The 20,663-nt window shown below is 36.5% G+C and overlaps 1 protein-coding gene across 1 annotated transcript in view; it reads right to left on the bottom strand.

The window, feature by feature from the left end:
* Ptprz1 (protein tyrosine phosphatase, receptor-type, Z polypeptide 1) overlaps positions 1–20,663 on the bottom strand; it is a 122,568-nt gene that overhangs the window by 14,000 nt on the left and 87,905 nt on the right. The window contains exons 14-21 of the mRNA XM_013503257.1: positions 12,083–12,174; positions 8,962–9,047; positions 6,135–6,155; positions 5,868–5,964; positions 4,865–4,947; positions 3,469–3,603; positions 2,785–2,919; positions 709–872 (exon numbers count right to left, since the gene is read on the bottom strand). Of these exons, the coding sequence (XP_013358711.1) occupies positions 709–872; positions 2,785–2,919; positions 3,469–3,603; positions 4,865–4,947; positions 5,868–5,964; positions 6,135–6,155; positions 8,962–9,047; positions 12,083–12,174 (813 nt within the window). The remainder of the gene's footprint in view (positions 1–708; positions 873–2,784; positions 2,920–3,468; positions 3,604–4,864; positions 4,948–5,867; positions 5,965–6,134; positions 6,156–8,961; positions 9,048–12,082; positions 12,175–20,663) is intronic.

Genomic DNA, 20,663 nt, shown 5'->3' with positions numbered 1-20,663 from the left:
ATACTGTATACAGAAATAAATTTGATTTCTGTGGTCATAAAGCTTGGCTGTCACTCCATTAATAGTAAATGTATTAGCTGAAAAAATATTAGACTAAAACATTTACCACACATTTTCCTCTCAGTAATATTATTAGTGATATGTATCAACACAATCTTGAAAATTAACATTCCTGGGAAACAATGAGTTGATAATATATTCAATGTGACATATTAGAAAAGACTGAGAAAAACGAGAAAAAGATTTTGGTCTTAAAACGTTGGAAACAAATCCAGTCATGCTGCCAAGCTCCTCACAGTGCGCTCCGGGTTCTCTGATGCAGGCACCCGCAACAACTGCACAGCAGATTCACACTCGAGAGTCAGGCGCGCCAGCTCAAGCATTTCTATCCCACAGCGTTATATGCTGTGATAAATGTTTTAACCACAAAGATATTGTTCTACCTGATTTACACTGTTAAAAATTTGAAGACCATTCTAATAGTCAAATGGAATAGTAAATATAAAAATACCTGCTGCTCTGAAATATTCAGCGATCAGGTTCTGAGTCTAGCATGCTCATGTCCTAGTGATTAATACTTATCAGAATGGTCATATAATTTCATCTCCCTTATTTCATGAAATCATTCCCATTTTGGCCAAACTTTGTCCTATTGATTTCCTTTCACAAGCCGTTCTATGAGCTTAAAAGAGCATCTCTGAGACTTACCTGCAGTGGACGACAACAGGCCCCACTGCATGGCGCTTGGCGTGGGCTGCCTTTCGCACGAAGGTCAGCACTGGCAGGGAATACTCAGGGACTCCCATGTCTGGCCACTGTGTGTAATGGTACTGTGTCACCACTCGCCCACTTGGCCTTCCTTTCTGGGAGCCCTGGAAAAGTTCAGAGAGATATTAACACACACACACACACACACACACACACACACATGCACACATACAAACACGCACATACACACATGGTTCTTAAACATAAATTCAAGATTCACAGTTTGATATTCAAAGTATGTAATGAATCAAAAAAAAGTACACTGTCATTTGTGATGGTCAGTTTTATGTGCCCACTTGGCTAGGCCACGGTTTCCTGCTGTTGGAACATTAGTTACAACAGGTGTTGCTATGAAGATATTTTCTTAGACGTCATTAACATTTAAATGAGACTTTGCATAAAACAGATTACTCCCCATATTTGTAGGTGAGACCAATCCAATTAGCTGAGGCCTAAGAGCAAAGACATGTTTGCTGAAAAAGAAGGAATTCTCATTAAGATTGTAATGCAGAAACCGTCTTAAATTTTCAGCCTATTGCCTTGATGAATTTGAACTCTACACTGAAATATCAGCTCTTAACTGAATTTCCAGGCTGCCAACCTGCGTTTCAGATTTCAGACTTGCAAATCCCTGGAACTGTATTAGTCAATCTTTAGAAAACAGTCTGTCTGTCCGGTCTGTCCATCTTATCTATCCATCTATCATGTATCTATCATCGATCTGTCATCGTTCTATCTATCATCTATCATCTATCTATCTATCTATCTATCCATCCAACCATCCATGTCTATCCATATCTATCCATCTTATTGTTCCGGTTCTTCCTCTGTTTCTGTTTTTCTTGAGAATCTGAGCTAATACACTATTTTCTGTGTATTTCTTACTTCACTTATTTCGATATTCATGCTTCTTGGCTGGCGTCTAGCATCGCCTGAGGGCTCCCCTCGGAAGTGGCCACACAGAGCAGGAATTTTTGTTCACTCACCACATCCCTTGCAACCACTTGCACCATGAGCAGCCTGGCTCCAAAGCCACAGCTCACAGACACTTGGAAGGCACTCAAGTACCCTGTCTTGACTAGGTCACCTATTCATTTATAAAGGGACTGAATTCATTAAAGAACTGACAATATTAACATCACTGGTTTTACTTTTTTAAAAAGAAATTTTTTAATTGATAAAATTACATATATTTTGTAATTACATATATTGTATATAGCACAGCCGTGTTTTGAACCATAAATACACTGTGGGAATCACAGTAATTACCATGTGCATCATCTCATGCATCTTTGTGAGAACACTTTACCGTGGCAGCTGTTAAGCATACGGTACCTGGCTGTCACCGTACTACACAATGGATCTCTTGGACTGACTTTTTCTAGCTAAGTGGAATTTTGTGTCCTGTGTCCTTTGACCAACATCGCCCGGCTTTCTTCACTTCCAGGTTCTTGTGACCACCACTCCACTCTGCTTCCGAGTTTGGCTTTCCTGGTTCCCACACACAATGTGATAATGTGCTGTCTGTCTTTTTGTGCCAGCTTATATTGATTAACGTAATGTCCCCTAGGTTCATTCAAGTTATTGCAAATGAAAGATTTGATTTTTTTTTAAAGGTGAATAGTATTGCTCTCTCTCTCTCTATATATATGTATATATATATATACACACACACACATGCACACAGGTACTGTGTATACACACAGAGTGGTACCTGTGTTCACAAACACTTTTGTTTGCAAACAATGTGGCTTGCAAACAAAAGTAGCAAAATTTTGTTTTTGTTTGCAAACTCTGCATCCAGTGACAGACATGACTGTATCCATCTTTTCCATACAAACACAAATGTGGGCATCTTTTCCAAAATTGTTGAATAAATTAAATCTGTGAGCCAAGGCATGCATCTGCATCTCTGTCTATCTGTATCTGTATCTATATCTATGTATGTCCATCTATCTATGCTTTTCTTTATCTCTTAGTCTGTTGATGGAGTGTTTCCATTATTTGCTGACTCACCTTTTTAATCTTTGTGTTTCTTAGAGTAAAGTTCCTCACAGTGTAATAGGCAAGCACTTGAACATCTTTCTGATTGACCAGAAAGTTCCCATATTCTTCACTACCATCTGTAGGCCAGTACTGGTCACATTTCCGCTGCAAAAGGGACAGTAAAGATTCTATTTGCATATTTCAAACATTTAATGTCAAGGTCATTCCTGAAACAAGTGAAGAACGCAGACAGTGATAGGAAGACTCTGACTCATCTAAATGCCTTTTTTTTCTCAATGACTGCAAGTTAGAGGCAGAGGAGACCAGTGGCAGAATCACAGAACTGAGACTTGAGATGACCTAGGTTCACCTTCTCCCTTTCATACAAGGAAAGTGACACTAGATATATCGAGGTCCTGCACTCAAATCCAGTCCCTCCAAATTAAAATCGGTTCCACCCTTCACTGCTTTTCAGTAAGTCTCATTTTATGTTTTTCTCACAGCATGAAGAAGGTGTTTAAGGAAGGAGATAGCTTGATTCATGATAAAAAATTTTTAACTATAATGCTCACGAAGTCCCTTTGGCTGTCACACTTATGAAAAGAAACGCTTGTTAGTTTTATTAATTTTTACTGCCTTCTAGTGCCGACTCTTAAAGCAGATTGAAAGCTCCTGTCATTACTATCTAGGGATGATAATACGGAAGACACACACCCTTCCTTTCTCCACCAGGTTTGTTATCATGATGATAACTTCCACATTATGCTCCCATATCATTCTCCAGAAGTCTTCAGCTGTAGATTTCAGGGGTCCTTGGGCAGCAATGTAAGCCTTTGGTCTGTTGTATCCCTGCAGAGACAATTGACAAGCATTTCTCAGTAACTGAATGCTATATTCTTTTAAACCGTACAGTACGTAAATCTTTAAGGTCAGCACCATTTTTCTGTAACAGAAATCTACAAGAAGGATAACTCAACTATAATATTTATTACAAAGTAGTTCTCTTCAGTGTGGCATGTTTACACTTCTCTGCATCTTTACTCTAAATGCTTCTAGCCCGATTTATTTACTGTGCTTAAGAGTTGCTCCTTGACTGTGTTGTTTCGGAATGCCTGTCAGGCAGTGTGGCTTAGTGTCTACAATGGTTAAGAAACCTCTGGGGTTCTGACTTCCTTCTTCTGCTTGGTGTGACTGAACAGACCTATTACTAGCTCTCTTTGATTGAGCATTACTGGAAAAGGTGCTTTACAAACATCAATCTAATCCATCATCTACACAAAACAGAAATGCCATCCCTGATTTGGAGAGGAGCAAATTGAAGCTCAGAGGAGGTGGCTATCCAGTGGCCCACTGCTAGCCAGTGGCACAGCCAGAATTCAAAAGCAGTCAAAACTGCAAAACTCACATTCATTCTGACATACATATTGCCTCCTTCAGAAGCATGAAGTGGTGTCCCTAACAAATCCACTTTATACTCATGTACTCATTTCTTTGAATTCAGTGTTGCATATAGCATTAACCTGAAGACTACTAGTCCGAGAGATTAGGATGTGGGAAATAACTGAATTGTGCTGACATTCCACTGACTATAGTGAAAAAGCCAGAAATCGGTGAGTAATCTACAATGGCTGGAGAGCTCAAAAAAGGTTGAAAAGCTCAAGTGTCCCTCAGGACAGGTTGAAAACAACAAATTATAAAGACTGATAAGCGGTTTAACAACCATGCATGTGTCTATTGGTATTACCACGAAAACCTTTCCTTAGGATGCACTGATCATGTCCTATATGTACAACATTGTATCAAGAGCTGTAGAAAATTAAAAATAAGCACTTGTCCTACCCTTTCATTTAAGGAGTTGTAAACCTATCTGGTATATTTTGCCTTGAACTTACATTCCTAGCCTGAGTTCCCTCCTTCTCCTAGGAAATAAGCCAATTAAACTGCTGTTCGACCTGAAATCATTTAGTCATAAGTGCTCTTAAAATTATTCACTCTGATTGGTTTTTTATTCTTAAATCAAATAACATGTGTTACACACAGGTGTAGGCACACTATCATAAATTCGGGGTCTGATACAATTGCCATAAACTTTCAGATCAAACATGCTTACATCAACATAATTGGCATTGATGTAATCAGTCAGTTTTCCATCTTTTTCAGCAAGCTGTGCCAGTTTAACCCTGCTGTGATCATCTGGAAGAAAAAAGAATATATTTCAATAAAGTGCAAACTAATCCAGAATAAAGGCCCTTTATATTTGTGCCATAATTTATTTCATAAAATTAAAATCACAAAAATAATTTACTAGGCTTTAGAGGGAAATGAGGAAATAAAGATAACAAAGGAAAGAACAAAATTTCTACTTTAAAGAAATATTCTAATGCAGTAGGTGAGAGACTAGGACATATGCCCAGAAAGGCACGTACGGGTGTTGAGAGTGAGGCAAGGGAGCCGTGAAGGCAGACATTATATTGGCTTGGAAGGCATAAATGTTTTCATAGCGGGCGAAGCTCGAAGTTGGCATCTCGGATGAGTGTTTGAAATGATTCTGGGGCTGTGAACAGTGGAGAGCCACTCAGTGAGAAGGGAGAGTGATGAGCACCCCAGAAAGCTCAGGAAGGATGCAGAGACAAGTTCTAAACGGGAGGGTGATGGGGGAAGAGATGCAACTAAAAGAAGCAGAGAGACAGGAAGACAATTATCCAGGAACAGAGGAGGTGTCACTGCCAGTTGAAAGGGGATAAAAACTACAGTAAGTATGCACAGTGTAACTGTGAGAATTTAAACATGTTGAAATAAGGAATTGAGGATTTACTTCAGATCTATAGAGAAACTACATTTACTTGCAGGAGATACAAAATGAGAAAGGAAACTGTTGTTAGGAGGAAACTTGGTAGCTTCACGGGGCCCACTGTTCTTTCCAATTAAAATTCGTTCTGTTATAAAAGAAACAGATGGAGCCATATTATGCTATATATTTTCAAACTCAGTTCTATTTCCTGATAACCCAGGACCTGAAACAGCCACACTGAGGGCTGACTATCGACGTCTTCAGGGCACTCGTTAATGACACGGGGCAGTGGAGATGAAGTCGGTGGAGTTGAGGTACTCACAGGCAACGATGTTTACGTATCTGTTCTTGTGCTTATTGTCAGGGTGGTTAGAGCTGTCTGCTGTAATGCCTAAGTCAACAGTACAGCTCTGCACTTCCTGCAAGAAAATGCATGGACACCATTTTAATACACAAGCCTTCAAACAAAGCATCTTAAAATAAAATATGCAAAACAAACAAAATAGTCTAACAAAAAACAAAAAAAATTGTTTTTACATGTTACAACTACTTCTTGGCTAAAAGAAAATGCAGTGAAATAATGCCTTACCTGGTAAAACTCTTTCAGTGTCTAATGAGGGAATGAATGCCAAAAAAGTAAAGAAACCAAATTCCACAGCACACGACAAATGAGAAAAAAAAGTGTTCATATTAGGTTTACAATGGAAAACTATGATCATGCAATAAATACATTTGTCACATACTAACAAAACAATGTTTCAAACAACTGCATGCAAATCAAATTGTCTAACAATTTGGAACCTTAAAATTATGTAAAAGGAAAAAATAACACTTTTTAAAAAGGACACTGATGTAATATGATGACTTTTTAAAACATAGATGAAAAGAACTACATATTTCTTGGCCTGTTTTGTAATAGTTTTTGAATTTGTGAATGTACAACTATAATTTTACTTAATTAGCACTATTTGAAACTCTGAAGTACTGATATAGTTTCTTTGTTGTTTTTGTCTTTTAATTTATATTAAAGAATAAATAGCTACCTATTTATTACGTGGTTCACAACACACTTAAGGTTGTTAGACATTAAAATTCTCGAAGTTTTTATTCTAATCGTATCTATCATGTCATTTGAAGCAAAATTTATTTATTTATTTTTATTTAATTAATTTTTTGGTGCCAGGAATTGAACTCAGGACTTTATGCTTGCTGGACAGGTGCTGTGCCGCTGTGCTATCTCCCCAACCCCTTGAAGCAAAATTTAGATAGGATTACTTTCTATATATTTAATTAGTAAGCCTTTTAATGTTTAAACTTCAATGGGTATGGAAAAATTATTTCTGCCATTTTTTAGTAAGATGAATTAAAGTGCTACTCAGAGACATTTCCTATCTATATTAGTTTAGAACTTAAAATTTAGTATTAAGATAATAAAATGAAAGCGTTATAACATATGAGAAAGTACATAACCCAAATATGAATCTGATTCTTTAGCAACCATCTCTCCAAATAAGCTTTGAAAGCCTCTTTTGCAGCAAATCATTCTGAACAATTAAAAACAATCTCATATATGAGTCACTTAAAAGGGATAGCGTTATTAGTTATTAAACATTGTTAAGTAATTGAAAAGCTCTTAAAATCAGAATATGTATTAAAATCAATGGAATTAAGAAAAAATTTTTGAGTAAAAATATGAAGTTATCTTATTGACTTAATTATTATGGACTGTTTATAATCAAAATTGCTTTATGCTTGTGAAAATAATGATCTGCCTTTGGGCATATGCGATCATCAACTTCAATTATAACCAGTCTGTTTTTTAGAGCATTTTTTAACATTTGGAGGATGAGAACGATCTTTGACATATTTTCTCTACTGCAGGTATACTTGTGTTTGACGTTAGTCTGATAGTTGCTATCAGTGAACACTACAGTTAATATTAAGTTACCACAGCAGTCAGTGTTGCAGTACTACCAGGAACCACTACCTTATCAGAAGAAAAAATCATTTGATATGTTTTGTTTTCCACATCAGGGATTGAAACCAGGGGCTTACACATTTTAGACGAGTTCTCTATAGCTGATTTACATCCCCCACCCTTTTTATTTTATTTTGAGATAAAGTCTCCCAAATTGCCTGAGCTGGCTTCCAACTGAGAACACCTTGCCTTAGTCACTCCATCGCTAGGACTGCAGGCATGCACCCCCACACTTGCCTATGCAGTCGATGCTTTAAATGTGTAATTCTTCACATTATAGCGCATTTCTTTTCTCTTGCTTCCTTAAAGCTTTTGCATATATGGCATTTTCCTTTCCTAAGTCTTGACTGATGTGAGCCCTGTGAAATGGTTAAGGTGTGTAAGGAGGGTATTAGCTGACAGGAGAGTAGATCCTATGATCAGGATCAGAGCTCCATGTCCTTTTAAGAAAAAGATCAATGGGTCTTTGGGGTGTGGGCAGGTGAGGGAGAGATGAAGAAAAGGCAGCATGATGAGATGCTTCTTACAGGGAAGAGGCCAGAGGGCAGGTTGGGGATTGCTTGTTAATGGAAAAGGCATAGAGTTTAAAATTGCAGACCTAGGTTTGAATTCTGGCTTTGCTATTTATAGGTTGCTAATGAACTTCTATGCAGTCTGGTTTCATGGACAACACAAATAGAAGGAATAACAGCTAACTCCCAGGGTCGAGTGAAGGTCGACTGTGGGAGTACCTAGTCAATGACTTCTTTGGCACAATAAAAAATAATCACTTTTTCTTTTTTCCCTGTGGCTATTGTTGTTACCTTGGATTTATGATGCCCTGTTTTGAAAAACCTGTCTAAATGATGTGATAATTCACTAGGCAAACATATTTGCAGTAAATTTCTCCACCCCTCTCTCTTAAGAATATAACAGTTAGCAACTGGGAAATTTTTCATTGATTTTAAAGTGCGAGTACTTTTTAGAAAACATATTATTTTCTTGAGACAAACTATTTTACTTTGGATGATAAAGAGCTATCTAAATACTTTTCTCCCTTTACATTGGTATAATACTTACAATTAAGGATTTGTATGCAATTTAGCTGAAAATCATGACATTTAGTAATTTAGTATAATGCATATAATTTAGAAAATTAAAAAGAATCTGTTACAAATTCAGATTTTAACATAGAACATGAGATCCGTACTTAATGGGATAGCACTAACAATTTTTTGATTCTTTCACTAGTACAAATTGGCTTTTACGATGGAAAACCTACTTTCTAAATTATATGACAACTACAACACATTTCCTGAACCAATAAGTAATTATGTAACTGGTATTTCCTCTAGAAATAAAATATTTTCAATGCTTGCAGTCAAGAAATAGCCTATTGCTGAATCTTTAGAACTCATTACTTTCTATATTATCAGAAACAGATACACTGAGATCATACCTCAAATTCTTCAGTAAACCCATTACTTGCATGTAAGTCTGCAACATGCTTTGTAAAGTGCTTTGTTGGAATTGCTCCAACATCATCTAAGGAATAAAAAAATTGTATTAGAAAGGTAAATCAATAGAAATGAACGTGTCTCTCTTTTATGAACTATCTCCTGAAACAACTTCAAAATTTAATTATTTTATAATTTCAACTAAATTTGTGCTCAGATTTTAAGCAACAATTACCAGTTTTATTTATATTCACTCTCAAACATAACATGAATTTTAGAAATCTGATTTCATCACGAAGCCCTTTTCCATGTATAGTAAAAAGGACAAAACCATGTATGCCCAGTGTTAATTTATAAAAACCCCTAAAGCCTCCCTTCTCAAGAGCTCCATCTTTTTAAGGACAACTTTGTTTTAAATAAGCAGGAATTACATTCAGAAATAATATATTTTCAATTTTGCTACAGTGAAATTTCAGTTTTCTACAACTGTACAGTTTCATGCCTGACAGTCAAATAGTCAGGTGTTTCCATTTTAAAACATTTTTCATTTTCATTAAATAGCAAAAAATATTTATACAGCCGGGCGTGGTGGCGCACGCCTGTAATCCTAGCACTTGGGAGGCTGAGGCAGGAGGATCATTGTGAGTTCGAGACCAGCCTGGGTTACAAAGTGAGCTCCAGGCCAGCCTGAACTGCATAGAGAGACCCTGCCTCAAAAAGACAAAAAAAAAAAAAAAAAATTTATACAAACAATATTCATTAAGAATAATGTCAAAAAACCTTTGGGACTTTTAATCTGTAAAACTTCAAGAATTCTAACTTGAAAATATGCTATGTAAACAAAGTCATTGGATCTGTTAATTAATTGTGAAGGGGCAAAATTACTTTAACTGCCCTGTTTTACTTCTTTTTTTTCTTTTCCTGGAAAGACTTTCAGAGATTAAGCATATTACTGGTTCACAGTATGCAATTTCACAAGTGATTTCTCTGACAAGGAAACATCAAACATATTTCACTAGAAACAGTTATTTATAGCAACAGATGTTCCACATTTAGGCCCTCTAATATTTTAAAGCTTCAGTTACCAAGAATTTGTTGAATAAAAAAAATTAGAATCCATCTGTTCTCTCTCATAGGTGAGTGGACCTGAATACTAAAATTGAATTAGCCAGTCACGCTTAAGAACTATCAGACAAAGGTGTAATTCCACCTTCACACCTACTGAATGCTCTCGATGAGAAGCTTTCAGAATTAGATAAGAAAAGAGAAATAATTTGTCACACCTGAATCACTGTTTCTAGTGACTGTCCTTCAAACTCAATACCCTAGCCAGCCAGCCTTCTACAAACACCTAGGTTTTACAGTTAGCTATTTAGGTAATTTCTTTTATTAACCAGTCTGTAAGTGAGACTAACATATCTTTTCATTTTCCAACTTTACATGAAAATACATAAGCAGGTGATGAACAGTGAATCTCCGAGAGCCCAGCAAGTGAAGGAAAGTGATGCCCTTGGTCACTGTTCTACCGACAGTCAAAATGGAGGGTTCTGGATTTCTTACACAAGTTCCTGATTTAAATTGCTGCCCTTATGAGTTAATAATAAACCATGCTGGATTCTGGATAATACGAGAGTGAACATGCACACCCACACCGACAAGGTGGTAGAGGCGAGATTCAGAAGTGAAGGGAATCACACTGCAGCAGAGCGCTGAAAGCTCTCAGTCTGCAAATGCTAAGCATAGCGATGAAAAATTACCCCATGCTAATATAAATGCCCAGGAATTTAATACAAGCTAGAAGAACAGAGATAAAACAGTGGTGGTCAAAGAGTTGGAGTCAATAAAATGGTGCAGTGGGTGCATGCCTATAATTCCTGCTATTTGGGAAGCTGGGGCAAGATGATCAGAAAGTTCAAGGCCAGCCTGGAGTGACTGACAGACCCTGTCTCAAAATGAAAAATAAAAAGGGTAGGGAGAGTAGCTTAGTGGTAGAGCGTCCCTCGCTTGATCTCCAGTACTGAAAAAGGAAGTGCAAAGCACACTTCTTAGAAGCAAGACACTTCTAATTTCTTCTAATGTAAGCATGCATTTAAGTAAAAATAATATATATTCTGTAACATAAATATAGAATATATATAAAATATAAATAAAATGTTTATTTCTGCTTCTTTTAGTCAAGAGATTTCTGATGATAGCATCCCATAGAATTTGACCCTCTAGCAATACTTTAGGGAGCATTAATTTAAACAGTGATCTCTGTAAAATGACCACACTTTGATTTTTCCTGCTAGATCCCTGGCTTGGTGACTTCTTTGTCCCCATCTTATCGTTTATTCTTCAGTACTTCTTACAGAATTCACGCATTTCCGGACAACTCATTTTGTGTTACCACATTTTGTCTAACATGTTATACAAAATGTGAACTAAATGAGTGACTGTGGTCTTATTACCTGAGCTATGGAGTAAGTGGGTGTCTCAACCAAAATGACCCTAATTTTGGGGTATTGTTATCCAGGCAAATTTTGTTAACAATAATCAATGTTTTTCCAAATAAATTTTCAACCATTCAACATTTGGAGACTGAAGTAGTCCAAGCAACTAAATATTCTTTCTGTTTGTGTCTCCTTTTCCACCAGTATCACCAGCACCTTAGAAAGGTTTTTCTTAATGTAGTTAAGAACTTTTTCTCATATAAATGCAAGTGAGCAGAAAGGAACTAAGATATTGCTTTATGTTTGTTATTTCTCCTATCCACATTTACTGCGCTGGTATCTTTTGATATTGGTTGATTAGGCTTCCATTAAACTAATGGAAATTAGTAAATGTCACAAATCTTTTTAACTAATATTTTATTGCTGTAGATGCTTAATTCCAACATGTTACACCTGAACAATTATTACTTTGCCACATCAGCTGTACAATTAAGAATGTTGAAAATCAATGAGAACGAGGTAAGAGCTTGGGTGCCTGGCATGTCATACAGTTGATGTTTGGGGCAAAATAGATAGCCACGAATTTATACGACAGCCATTCACCAAGTGCTTGAATAAAAACAAACCTCCCAATATAGTGTTTTTATTTTAGTGCCTCCCAGCTACTCATGGTCATACTTGAAGTCATTACCTGAAATTGGGAAGACAGGTGTTGGCGGGGTAGAGATTACTCGAGGGGACGTACTGTCCTCCAAATAAAAGTGTGCAGTCTGGAAGCATTTTCTGGAAAACAAAAGAAGAAGGCAATTTATACTTCTGTCTGTGTGGAAAATCAGATGACTTGTGGACTTCCTCTTGGAAATATCCAGATTAAAACGAAAGTGAATCTATGCCTAGCAGAATGATTGCTGTATCTAAAACTATTTTAACAAAACACAAGATCAGAAAGAGTATTATGTCTCCAAATTAATCTCATTTCTACCTGTGCCAGATGCAGAAGAGTTCATGAGTAGGAATCAGACACCGAAAGCAGAGATAACACTTGAGACGCTGTTTGTACCAAGAGTATTTTGCTGATATGAGAAACCTCAATGTCCAGACACTCTCCCACTGCTGCTATGCACCAAAGTGCCTCACCTCTTGGTCGGGACCAGGTCAAAGGCTGTTTGTACTTGACATGTAAGTGACCATGTCCCTTGAGATACATTCAGCTGCTTGCAAAAGGCAACAGGACATGATGATGTAGAAGTAAAGTTCCATGATGGTAACATCTTGATGCAGAAACAAGGCGGCTCTATATTATGTGGTGATAAAGTAGTGGCAGAATTTAAGTGAGGAAATAACAAGCACACAACCAAAACCTGGGGTGATTTTACTTGCAACAGATGCTGGTCTTGGTGGTGGTTTTGAGAATGAGTATGTTTGGTATCAATGACAACTACACCTACAGTGTTACCAGGATCTATTTTCATTCAGATAGAGTAATGTTTGGTAAGCGCACGCGAGAATCTATGGGGAAGGGCAAAGAACTGACTGCTGCTGTAAAGCAATGCAAACCACCCTTAATTTAAGAAATTTGGATATTTAATACTGCTGATGCCACTCTCTGATGTTAGCTATTTATTTGAAGTACTCATGAATGATTTATCAGAAATATCTGTGTGAAAATGGCAATTTCATTTTCCATTTTAAAGCATCAAGCTACAAGGTATTTATCCTAATGAGCTTTAACATAACACTTGCTCCTGTGCAGTGACATCTCTAAATCTTGAGATTTTTCTAGCAAGTCAGTTTCCTGGCTAAAATTCTTGAATGGCTTCCCACTGCAATTACAGTGATGTTGAATTATTTTAACAAGAGCTGGAAGAGTTTCATGACGTAGCCCCCACCAAATCAGTAGGTTCATCTCCTATGACTCTCACCCAGCAGGCTCCAGTCCACATTGGTCCTGCTTCACTCCCTCAGCAAAGCCCTGTCCACACTGTCTCAGGGCCTTGGCTTTGTTGCTCCCTCTGCTCACCTGCTGTCCTTCCCATTATCAATGCACATCTGTTCCTCTCAGAATCCCTGATCGTGCTAGCTAAAAGTGTCAGCCTGTCCTTCTAAGTCACTGGGCTTTGTCATTTTATTTGCTTTTGATTACTTATTACTGCATGAAACACTTCTAATGGGGTTATTTCCTGACAAACCCATTGTAAATTGAAAATATCATAAGTAAACTTCATATACTACAAACATGTACTAATGAAATAAACATTAAAAATAAAAGCACAGAAAGAAAAGAAATAGTGATACTCTTAAGTACCACAAGCTAGAAGTACATGCGATGCAATCAGCCTGCCAAGTGTCAGAGCCACGTGGCCCAGTGCCCTGCGGAGCAGCAGTCTCCCTAGGGCTCTGCATCTGACTAGGAACTGCAGCTCCCCTGCCTGGCCTCGCAGGAGAGCACGATACCGCACATGACCAGCATTGGAGAAGATCAAACTTCAAAAACACTTTCTACTGAATTGTACTGGTTTCACCCCAATGTAATGTTAAAAAAAATCAAATCATCTTAAATTAGGAATCATTTGTACTATTTTTAATGTATTTTACGTATGTGTTTGTTTGTTTTACATGTTTATAGTTGGTCTTCCTCACTGGAATGCATGCCTGATAGTTTAAAGTACTTTTTATGAATCACTGCAGCATTGGTCCTGAGTATTGCCATATTATAGATATCCTTAGATATTCAACAAATAAATTGCTATATGCGGAAATAGGGTAAAATTGTGTAGTTTATTTACAATGTTAATGTCACAAGTAGGGGGAATATCCTAAAGAAATAATCTGCATAGCAAAAATTAGCCTTCTGATTTGGTAGTGCAAGCCTTCGATAATCCAACCCAGAAGTGTAAATCGACAGAATACAGAATATTTCTCCAGGGAAAGAAAGTGGTACAGGAGCAAGATGACCGGATCCAGGATGAAATGACAAGGGAACCTGAGCTAGGATCACATCTGGAAAGCAGACAGTAGGCAGACTGACGAGCAATGGGACAGATGAGAACTACTGTCCCGTGATGAAGAAACTATTGGCAGTCGGTGTGAGAAAACTGAAGCCCCACTGGAGCAGAAGCTGCGAGAAATTTCAGTTTCTCTGTGCAACCACGGCTACCAAGCTTAGACACAATGACATGGAAACTGCATTGGGTACAGATTAGATCCTTTGGAAAGTACTAAATATAATTACCCAAGCAGATGAGAATTAAAAAAAGAAAAAGAACCTTCAGACTATAAAATGCCTTGAGCAACCTAGTGTGATTCATAGGGGATACAAGAATCGCTTTAGCAGTATCCCTGATACAGAGTTAAGATCGAGTTTGATATCTTTAGTAAGGAAGAGATCACTTCTTTGTGAATTGCTAGAAACTTCTTTCTTCTTCTAACGTGAAATCCATTCCTTCGTAAGTATCTCAAATGGCACACAAAGAGTTGGCCTTCCTGCTCCCCTCTGTGGCTCTGTTAGTAACTTCTTGTTCTGTACGCTAAATAGTTTTAGATTATGAAGTTAAGATTATTTAAACCTAAGTGCTATCTATCTGTGCTCCTCATCATGTTTGAAGATTCTGCTTGAAGCTTATACCCCAGTAACACAACCGCGTGATAGATCATTGAACCTGCCTTGTTTTCTCCTCACTTAGCACCTCTTCTCCCTCCTTCAAACCTGATTGTCTTCTGAACAAATGCCTCACTCTCCAATATGCCATGCAAGCCTTGTCCTCCTTCGGGACAGCTCAGAGGCATCTTCTCTGTGAAACAGCCTCTCATTTCCCACACAGATCCCAGAACTACACCTTCTCTGTCTCCACTGCACCTAACACAAACTGCTCATTGAAATGACTGTTCTGAAAAATATACCTAACCAATCAAAAAATTATCTTAGGTTTCTAGACATTATTCTACATGGTGTTATGTTAAATATTGTTCTTAATTGGTTGTTAGGGTAATTATTTTTATAACATACTTGGTTTATTTCGGTTATCCTTCTTGTAATACGTTTAGAAGATAGGGTTGTTTCTTGATTTCTTGTGAATCAAACTCTTAAGAATTGAAAGCATCAAACTACAGCAATATATGTATATCATGTTTACAGTAGCACAATTTGTAATAGCTAAATCTTTGAAACCACCCATCAACCAAGGAATGAATAAAAACAGATGTGGTCTTTTCATACAATGGAATATTACTCAGCCATTTGAGACTTTTACAGGTAAATGAATGCAACTTGAAACCATACTTCTAAGTGAAATAAATCAGACTCACATATGTGTAAACATAGTATTATTTCCCTAGTGTGAGAAGCTAAAAGAGTAAATAAGATTCAAAATGTACAATAAATATTGTGAAATGGGAAGAAACTGTTCAAAAGGAAAGAGAAACTGGGATGAGGGAAAGGAGAAGAGAAGGAAGGGAAAAGGAAAAATATATATATACAAGATAGTTAAGACAGTTTTATTACTAATTTCTTTTAGTTCATTGAAAAGAAAGATTTGAAGCTGGGGATTTAGCTCAGTGGCACAGCGCCTGCCTGGCAAGCGCAAGGTCGTGGGTTCGATTCCTGGTACCAGAAGAAAAAAACAAAACAACAAAAAAGAAGAGAAAGATTTATGCTTATATTGTTTGATCAGTTTCTCATTCCTATATCCTGTAATCTGAGCAACTACTTTGAAGATACCAATACACAATATTTTAATCATTGTGACTCTCCTATCACCTTGTTTTGAAATCTTGTATCATTGTTTTTACTCTTTAATATAAAAAAACCTCTTAATAGAGTACAAGGCGTATAGCAGGTACTCAGTACTCAGAAATCCATGAATTACATGGATTTCTAGAAGCAAAAAATCCCCACCAACCACCATCAGCTGTCTCCTAGATTATCTTGCCTACCTGAGCCTCAAATTAAACAGTTTCCAATGTCAAAACACATGTGCATGTGGGGGAGTGGAATATACAGGTACAGAAAGATGGGAAGGGGGAGATACTTGGATTGAAGGATAAATGATATTCCACTAACTTGGAGGGAATGGAAAGGAGGCAGTATCTGATAAACTATAAAAAGGTAAATTAAAACATATTGACACTGAGGTTTAATTTGCTAATGTTTGTTGTTGTAACTGGGTAAAAACCAACTCTACTTGATTCAACTATTTAATAAATCTTCATTGGTTTTAGAAGGTAGTTTTCCCTATATTATTTGACATTACTTTCCAAAAAGAACCTTTTAAGTCATACCAGAAAGCTTACATTCGGGAAAAATTACAACTGGATAGACTGACTTATCAAGTTCATCTGTATAAAGTTTAGGTATATTTTATGGGGCAGTGTCACATGGAAAGTGACATGCCACTTAAAAGGCAATATGGTACCAGGAAGCCTCCACTCTACATTGGCACTTACCTTCCATGACCCATGAATTTGAATTTATGGTAAAGGCAGGATTAATAATTACTTTCCTTCCCACCCCACAAACCAAAACAGCAGAATTTATGGAAAGTTCTTCTCTATACTGCTTTTAGCAACGGGGTGTTCTACTGACTACAACTGGCAGGTTTAGGTTCTGACTCAAATGATTTGGCTCCTATACATTGTATCCTAAAACATCTGGAAAATAATTTTAAGACATTATTTAGTGTATGACAAGATTCAGTATCTACAGTCCATCTGTTCTGAATAAGCAGCGACTGTCTTCACGTCTATGTGCTAAGTGTTGATGACTACGTCTCCTGCTAATTATCACTCAGTCACGGTGAAAAAAGTGATGACTGTTTTAAACTTGTAGACATAGGTGCTATCAATCAATGGTAATCTGATTATTTAATTTACACCTTTTCATCACAGTATTTAGAATTAAAAGCTAGAAAAGTGTAATTATTATTCCATTTCCCAGTAACCATATACAAATGTGAAACAACGTTCAGCAAGCTAAACTCATTCACAAATCTCCTCAAAAAGGACTTACTGCGAACTTAAAGATGACCCATGGAGTCCACCCAAACAGCAAGCAGAGTAAACCTATCCATAGGTGGGCAAATGACATACCCAAGGCTGTGTAGGAAATTCAAAACAGAACCGTGAAAGAGGCTCAGATTTTACTACCGGCAATTTGCCCCATACTTCTTCTTAAGGTAAATACATAGTAACATCTTCAGTCAGGAAAATTAGATGAGAGGATTTATTACCCTACCTGAGATTTTCTCCTAAAATTAGGCCACAATAATGTTTACATTTTCTTCTAAGAATTTTATGGTTTTAGGTCCTTCATTTAGATCCATGGCATTTTTTGGATACAATTTTTTTGTACAATGTGAGAAAAAATATTTTCTAATGTGGATGCCTAGTTGCCTTTGAACCATTTATAGAAAGGACTAGTCTCTCTCCATTGAAAACTCTTGGGGCCCTTGTCTAAAATTTGTTAACCACAAACACAAACACTTATTTTCATACTCTCAGTTCTACTCCATTGGTCTATTTATCCACTCCTAAACCAATTTCAGAACCTTTTGATTACTGTGGCTTTGTTGTAATCTTTGAAAGTGTAAGTCTTTGTAAATTTCTAGAATTCTTTGTGATTTTGGGCTAGGGGATACTTTCTTAGGATACCAAAAGCAAGATCAGTGATGGAAAATGGATGAATTGAATTACATCAAGATTACAAATTTTAGCACTTTAAGTTGTTAAAAAAGTGAGAATCCCATACACAGAATGGGAGAAAATAGTTGAAAATTAGATATGTTAAAGGGACTCGTATCTAGAGTATATAAAAACAGAACTCAATCATAAAGGAAACAGTGCAAGAAAGGATGTGAACTCACATTTCTCAAAAGAAGATCTATAAATGTCCAATAAGCACATTAAGAAATAGTCATTAGTCATTAGGACATACAATAAATGAAAAAACATCAAACTATATAATTTAAATAGGTGACTTTTATGATGTACCAATTTTACCTCATTAAAGCTTTTAAAAATGTTTAAATATATATTTAGGAAAATTCATAAGGACCATTACTGCCAGGACTGTTACTTTTAGGCCATCAGATTTTTAAACTTCACCACAGAGCATAATGTCCAGAAATGGCTGAAGTCTTTCCATTTTAGCTGGGTAAAGCACATTATTTACAGACGCATCTATGCTGGAATCTGAATAGTTCACACAAACTTTGAAGGCTAACGTGATTCAGCACATAATACCACTAGTGTATAATGATCTAAAAAGTTACATTTCAGAATGAATTTACTTCATATAGACGTGAGTAGGACAAACGGTTAACAGTATTTAGTGAATTCTGAAATAAGCAAGAGTGACAAATTTTATCCGAACAGTTCATAGATTACAAAAGTGCTCACTATTTAAACACTACACTCTATTCGAGGCATGTAAAATGCTATTTGTGAGGAAAACAGAACAATGTATGGGATAGAGTCAGTAATATGTTTTCAGCTGGCACTTTTCTCTCTTCCTCACACAGAACAGATGGGTGACCCATAGTAATACAGGATAGACCCACTCCAGGTTTTACTTTTTACATGAAATATAAAATCATATGAAATAGACAGTGTCTTCTAATTCTTCAGAAAATATACTTAGAAACAGTAATAGATATTAAGAGACTCATGCTAATTATTTCAATTTCATAGCTATAAATTACCTGACATCTTTATTGGAACTCTGCATTAGCACTATTTACTATGAAATAGAATTTGGTTCTATTTTTATCTTATCTTAAATTTGTTTAAAATTTAAAATTTTAAATTAATTCCCATTAATTTAAAAATGGATGCGCAGATTAGCTTGAAACCAGGAATCTGAACAAACATATCCAAACATGGTACGCATGCGGGGAGAAAATCAAATGAAAGCTAACTGAACAAACGCTATGTGACTGTATACTGTGTCCAAAGCGTTCTGCTGGACATGGAGCGTGCTGTGAAAAGAGGCAACCGCAGCAATCGCGCTGCGGTACAGACTCAAGAAAGCAGGTGTTTTGCATCTTATTATGGACAAATGGACTCCTAATCCACCACACAGGGACAACATGCTCTGCTCTCCATAGTCTGCAGACTACTCTGCTCTGTAAAGGAAGTCAGGCATAAAATACAGTTGGTTATGCAAGCGTTCTGCCTCAGCCAACAAACGTCCATTTACATACAATTACATTCCCTAAGCCTCCCTGACTTCACCGCATCCCACTCACTTACTTTCCATCCTCCTGCCTGCCATACTCCTGCTTGGAATGCTCTTCTTTATCTCTGCTTCCTGTACACTATGTGGCTCCAGCTCTACATTCAATTTTATACTGCCTGGTCTAGCCTATGAGATTCCAGGTTCTCCAATATCTCAGTACTACATTTCATCTGCTACACATATGCTTGGTTGTAATATTTTATAAAATTAGTTTTTCTCATTAAGCATGAATATCTTGAAACAATGGTACTCATTCATTCATTCATTCATTTTTGGTATTTCCTGATAGCAGTCAACACAGTATTGGATAAATGGGAAACAATAACCATAATAAATATTTTGGAATAAACTGAGAGTATATTTTGAAATAACACATAAAGAATAGTAATATTAATAGAATGAAGCTATTAAACAAAAAAGAAATTAACTATAGATCTGCAGAAGAAAACTCTTTTTAAAGTTTAAAGTATAAGCAAAGCCCTTTGTTGGCTTACAGTTATGAATTCTTGTATCATTATAAAGTTTTTGTTTTCTAGCAGATAGTTTTACTGTTCTACATGACATCTTGAGTCAATCTACTAATTACTTGTGTGTTATGCTTGCAGCAGAATGGGAAGCTCATGATGGCTGCAATTATCCTTGTCCTTTAAAAGTTTTAAAGCAACACTGATGAGAAGGAAGTTATATTTTATCCTTGAAGCGAATGATAAACAATTTTAAAAACCCATGCATCTTAACATAGTAATTTATTCCATGCTTACATTTCTATTTTAATAACTTGGTTTTTACTTTCATGCACAGATTATCATTTTCCCTCAGTATACAGAATGGACATCCATATTGTACAAATTAACTGAAATTAAGTATTTTATCATATCAAAAATTATGTTTTGCCAAATAATAATTCTTGGAAATAACAGCTGGCAAAAACTTAGATTTATTTAAATAGTGTGGTATTATTTGGATGTTAATTAGATTACATGAAAATGCAACTGTCAAAACACTGTACTAAATATTAGCTGAGTCGATGTTCCTCCATTTT

The sequence above is a fragment of the Chinchilla lanigera genome, unplaced genomic scaffold (assembly GCF_000276665.1).
Source record: "Chinchilla lanigera isolate Chin_1 unplaced genomic scaffold, ChiLan1.0 scaffold00078, whole genome shotgun sequence".
Taxonomy (NCBI): Eukaryota; Metazoa; Chordata; class Mammalia; order Rodentia; family Chinchillidae; genus Chinchilla; species Chinchilla lanigera.
The sequence above is the reverse complement of the archived record's forward strand: the minus strand, read 5'-3'. Positions and strand labels throughout refer to the sequence as shown.